The sequence below is a fragment of the Condylura cristata genome, unplaced genomic scaffold (assembly GCF_000260355.1).
Source record: "Condylura cristata isolate star-nosed mole 26May11 unplaced genomic scaffold, ConCri1.0 scaffold00009, whole genome shotgun sequence".
Lineage (NCBI taxonomy): Eukaryota > Metazoa > Chordata > Mammalia > Eulipotyphla > Talpidae > Condylura > Condylura cristata.
In genome coordinates, this window is record NW_004567110.1 from 2,371,086 (window position 1) to 2,376,683 (window position 5,598).

The 5,598-nt window shown below is 70.7% G+C and overlaps 1 protein-coding gene across 1 annotated transcript in view; it reads left to right on the plus strand.

Moving 5' to 3' along the window:
* The window catches only part of TRAPPC9 (trafficking protein particle complex 9), a 133,557-nt gene that overhangs the window by 105,385 nt on the left and 22,574 nt on the right, over window positions 1-5,598 (plus strand). Inside the window, exon 18 of the mRNA XM_012722892.1 lies at window positions 5,188-5,298. Within this exon, the coding sequence (XP_012578346.1) occupies window positions 5,188-5,298 (111 nt within the window). The remainder of the gene's footprint in view (window positions 1-5,187; window positions 5,299-5,598) is intronic.

Genomic DNA, 5,598 nt, shown 5'->3' on the forward strand with positions numbered 1-5,598 from the left:
CCCGCCTCTGGCGTCTCCACAGCACTCCAGCCCCAGCGCGCCCTTCTGGCCAAGCCCCGCCTCGGTGTGCCCATCAGCGCGTGGGCTGGGACACACGAAGATGCCCAAGGTGGAAACTGGCAGCTGTCGTCTGTGTGTGTGCGCGCACGCCAGTGCCGCCAGACGCCGGGGTCCCCGGCGGGCGAGTCGTGGTGTGCTCAGCCCACGCTGTCTGGCCCCCAGGGTCCCTGGCAAGTCCTTCTCGCCGCGCCCAGCGTCTGTCCGCCCAGCTCCTGGCCACTACAGCCTGCAGCCTCAGCGCTGCCCGAGGGGCAGACGTCATACCGTGTGTGGACGTCGGGGGGAGGGCCAGGGAGGGCGGCGGGTCAGCTGGTCTGGGAGGCTCCACTGGCCCTCTGGGCGTGGGGTTGCAGGTGGGGGTCGCCCACCTTAACTTCTCTTGGTCACATGCCGGGCCAGCCCCAGCAAGGTGACCTCTGCTCGCGGGCTCCTTCCTTGAGCCTCGGGGTCTGTTTGCGAAGGGGCAGCGCTTGCCAGGGGCTGTGCGCCTGGGGCGCTGCCTGTGTGGGGCTCGGGGCTCCTGCCCTCTGGGCTGTGTCATCTGCACCCCGCACGCGTGGCAGGGACATGCCCCGCCTAGGGAATGGCCCCTGGGCCCTGGTTATGGGGAGCCCGGCAGGAGAGGCGGCAGAAGCGCGCGGGTTTGGGGATTTCCGGGTAACGAGCTTTCCAAGCCTTTTACAACGATGATGCGTGTGGTGGGCGGGGGCGGGTGGTGTGGCCGTGGGGCAGGGGGCCCCTGGCAGGCGCGGGAGCTTCTGAGCCTTGCGCCTGATTCCTGGCCGGGGGTGCTGGGAGAGCCCTGCTGGGCCCAGGAGGCAGAGGGGCACCCCGCTCCGTCCTCTTCAAGGGGATTTTATCTCTGGACACAGAAACTCCCAGTAAGAGGCTCAGGGGCAAGGCCAGGCTCTCAGCCCCTCGAGGAGGAGGTTAGCGGACGCTGGCGGGCGACAGCAGGCAGGGGCGTGGGACCCACCGCCCCGCCCCCTCCCTGCGGCAGGCGGAGCCAGGCAGGACCCGGGCGGCCCGCTGCTGTGACGGGGACTGGTCAGCGTGTCCCGGCAGTGCGTGGTGCCCACTGCTGCCCCAGCCGTCCGTGGGGCTGAAGGGGCGGCCGTGGCCTCGGCCATTCTCTCCACTGGCCCGTGGCCTGCAGCGGTGGCCGTGGGCAGCCCGTCGGTGTGCCGCGGTCCTGGAGCCAGGGACAGGGGCACCTTGGGGCTCCGCTCCCCTTCTCCATGCTGCTGGCGCACGCCTGGCCGCCTCTGCTCATGGGCGTGTCGGGGTGCGGGGCCCCCAACGCCACGGGCGAGTGCGAGCCCAGCTTTGTTTCTGACCGCAGTGTCCTCGGACGCCGGTGATCTCCTTAGCACTATCCGTGGGAAAGAGTCAAAGGCTTTCGGTTTGGCAGGTGACACCCGTTATCCAGCGCGGTCCACGTCTGAGGCCCCGCCCCGACCAGGCGTGTTGGCCGGGGTGGCCTGTGGCGTGGCATGGCTTGGCGTGGCGTGGCAGGGTGGCTGTGCGCTTGTCCCTGCGGGCCTCACCCCGGGACTCGTGCCGTGACTCGGCGTCCGCAGGCGCTCCCTCAGGCCCGGAGCGAGGCCCGACCGTGTGACGGTCCACCCCGTACCCCGCGGCCGCGCCGGCGACTCCAGGCGGCTGGTGGCAACCGGACTCAGCGGCCGGGCCGTCCCACCTCAACCTGGGCTCCCGCGACCCGCTCTTCCGGGGGCCGTGCTGACGAGCTGGAGCGGACGGGGTGGGGTCACGGCAGCCCCAGGCAGGGCCCCAGCAGCCAGGTGCTGCTGTCAGTGCCCTGACACCCCCACCATGGGCCGTGCCCTCAGGGCAGAGCCCGACAGCCGCCTGGTCCTGCCCAGAAGCGCCGTGCCCGGTCCTGACAGGACGGGTCCTCTCCCGGAGCCGTGCGGCCTTCGCCTCCTTTCTCGCCTTATTAGTTCCCCAAATTTAGTTTGGCGGAGCTGCTCCGGGCCTAGACTTCTTCTGAATGAGCTGCTCGGGGTCCGCAGGGGTCCAGGCCAGGGGCTGCTCTGCTGTGGGGCTGCTTGGCCGTCATCTCTTCAGAGCGACCTGCCGTGGCTGTTGGCGCCGTGGCTGTTGGCGCCACGCGCTGCTGGGTCTTTCTCGCCCTTGTTCGCCGGACGACTTCTGGACCTTTCTTCGAACTTACTAGCTCGGTGTCTCTGTGCTCCCGAAATAGCCTTGAGCGACGCCTGCTCCGTGTACGCCGCTGGGGTGCTGCTCCCGCCTGGGTTTGTGCCCTCGGCGGTGCAGCCTGCGCCCGAGGAGCAGAGGGAGCCCTGCTCCTGGCTGGTGGCCTGGGCCCACGGCGGGGCGGCGCTCGGCCGGTTAACTTCCTGCAAACGTGGATCTATTTATGCCCATAGAACTGGGGTGCAGGCCAGAGGTGCAGGGGGGTGAGAGGACTCACAGCGACAGAGTGGGGAGCAGCGCAGGCAGGTGGACGCAGCACACTGCTGAGGGGGCAGCGGGGGGCAGGAGGGGTCTGCCGCGCCCTGGGGTCCCGCCCTGGAGGGGGTTGCACTCTGCGGCGGCCCCATATGTTGCCCTGTGCCCGCTGCTCACGGGGGTGAGGGGCCCGCGGGTGGGGGGGCCCAGCGGCGGGCTGCCTTTAGGTTGCCCTGCCCTGTAGCCTCTGGCTCTCCTCCCCCGCGGGCGCCCTCACCCCCTCTGCATGCCGTGGGCTGCCTCTTGGGGCGCCCCGCCTGCTGGCGCTTTCCTGGCCCCTCCCCGTCCTGAGCCTGCTATGCGGCGCCTTGCGCCCCGCATGCCCGGGACTGTGGGGCGTGCCCCGGTCCCCCTGTGCCGGGCTGCGGGGAACCCGGTCGGCACCACTTCGCCCCCTCTCCCAGTGCCCCACCTGCTCCTCCTGCGGGACTGAGGGGCGACCCAGGACTGTCAGCCAGAGGGCGGAGCGGGGGCACCGGCCTTGGGCCCTGGCCGCCCCGGGCTCGCCCCCGTGCCTGGGGTTGGGGTGCTGCAGCTCCCGGCCCGCCGCTCCGTGCAGCCCGGCCGAGGGGGGCGAGGACTCAGCCCACCTGGCAGAACCCCGGCTCCCGCCCTCAGCCTCCGGCCCGCCGCGCCTGGGAACAGCTGCCCCTGCGTTTCGGGGTGACTTCCAGTTGCGCCCAGCGAGAGGCAGCGGGTTCTTTGTGCTGCTCTGTCTTTTCCAGAATTGGAATTCAGCTTAAAAAAAGACAAAACACCAAAGCAGTCCGTGCCATTCATCTGCTTTAAACGCTAAAAATAACTCCCGTCACGCCTAGAATAGAGCTGAGCCTTTCACGCGCCTTCCTCCGGGCGACTCGGCTGCTCCTCGGTGGTCCCGTCGCCTGGGGTCCGGCCCTGACCGCGTCCGCGTCCTGCCCGCCGCGGCCCGTCTGTGCCCCCTCCTCGGCCCTGCCAGCCCGCCGAGGCCGCCGGGTCCCGCGCCTGCTCTCGGGGATGCCTTTCGTCTGAAATGCGTCCGTGCCGCCTCCGACCCCGGCCGCCTCACCCTGCGGCCATCGCTGTGGCAGCGGGCTGCTGCGGGGGACCGGCGGCTCCTCGCCCAGCTGGCGGAGCTTCCTCACGCCTGGAGGAATCTGTGCCCGTCCGGGGCGCGGCCTGGGGACGGCCCTCGCCGGCGGGCGTGGAGCGTGCGAGGGGGCTTGACCCGGGCCAGCAGCAGGCGGACCTGCCCCTCCCCTCGGCCTCCGGTGCCGGTTCTGGGGGACAGTCCCAGGCCTCCCGGGGGGTCGGAGGGGTGGAGCCTGCCACCCGCAGGGCCCGGGCACAGCACCCTCCCCCCCCCGCTGCCCACCCCCTCCTGCCCCTTCCAGCTCTGCACCTGCTCCTCCCTCAGGCTCTGCTTTGGGGGTGCCTAGGCCAAGTGGGCATTTTAAGCGACTTAAAAGCACTTTGTACAGGGCCGGCCGGGTACAAGCAACAGGACCAGTGGCAGCCTGCCCACGCCGGGGCATGCGACTGGCATTTCGCTGCCGCCTGCTTGCCCTGACCCTTCTCGTTTAAAGGATTGGGGTGTGACAGCTGCTCTGTGACATTGCCCCCCCCCCCGTCCTGGAGAGGCCACGCCCCGTGGGTGCTCGGACAGCCTCGTGCCAGGCGCTGTGAGCCTGAGGCAGCAGGGCCGGGGCACCGTGGCCCGCGTGGCCCTGCCCCACGGCTCGGCCTCTGCGCTGCGCGTTTCAGGGTCGGTCCCATGTGGCCGTGACCGAGGGGCGCCGGGGGTGCGCACCCAGGTGAGAGCAGGGCTTGGGCGTGCAGATAACGCAGATGACGCCGCAGCGCGCGCTTCAGTCTGCCCTGCACGGGCTCCCGCGCTCACGAGACAGCCCCCTGCTGGGGTCAAGGGGGCGTGCTCTGTGCTCCCCGACTGCAGCGAACGCGCACCCCCACTTCTTGTGGATCTCCAGCTTCGCCAGCTCCTCCATGAGGGCCCCTTGAGCTAGTTCCAGGGCTCGGTAGGGCTGGGTTCGGTGGGGGTGGGTGGGACTGAGTGCTGGTGGGTGCAGGTGGGTGGGGGCTGGGTGCAGGTGGGTGGGGGCTGGGTGGGCCCCAGCATCTTCCGGTCTCTCTCCACTTCTTGACTCCGGCAATGCCGGCCCACCTGACAGCTGCCGGCCGGAGGGGTAGTGCGGGCCTGACTGGCTCTCCTGATGGGCAGTGACCGGAAGAGCCCTCTCGGTGCCCGCAGCCCGCTTGCCTTCTTCGAGGCCTTAGTCCGTGTTTGCCATTTTGGCCAGGCGGCTGCTGTCCGCCCTTCCGTTGTCTGGTTCCTGGACGGCGGCTGAGCCGGGCAGGGCGCGCCTCCTGGCCGGTCTGCTCAGCACAGACCCATGCCCGTCGTGCCTCGGCGCCGCGCCGCTGGGCGCCGTCCGAGAAGTCCGAGTCTCAGAAGCTTCCGCCTGTTTCTCCACAGTTTTGTGGCCTCAAGCCTCCCATCTCTGAGACGACGATGCCGCATACACGGCTCCCTTCTGCCCGAGGGCCCGGTCGGTCCTCCCGGCGGCGGGGAGAGGAGAAAAGGCCACGTCGCCGGCCTCCTGGGCGGGGCGCGCTGACCGTCTTGTCTCCCCACAGCACCCGGCAGTGCCACCTGCTGCTGGACGTCTTCAACTCCACGGACCACGAGCTGGCAGTGACCGCCCGGAGCAACGAGGGGCTCACCCTGCGCGCCAGCGAGTGCCAGAGGTGAGACCCCGCCCGCCTCTCCCGGCCCAGCGCCCCCGGAGGCCCAGCCGTGGGGGGACGGGGCCGCAGGCTCACGTCTCTGCGAGGCGTCCATCGCAGCCCCAGTTCGCACATGCAGCATCGAGCCCGAGCGAGGCTGGGCAGAGCCGGAGGGCGTGTCCGGGAGGCAGCCCGGGCCAGGGCTCCCCCCGCGTGGCTCCCCACGGCCGGGAGTGCTGGTGTGGTGGGCAGCAGGGCCGTGGGCAGCGTCCCTGGGGGGTCAAGGCACAAAAGCGTGGGCCAGGCCCAGGCTTGCGGAGG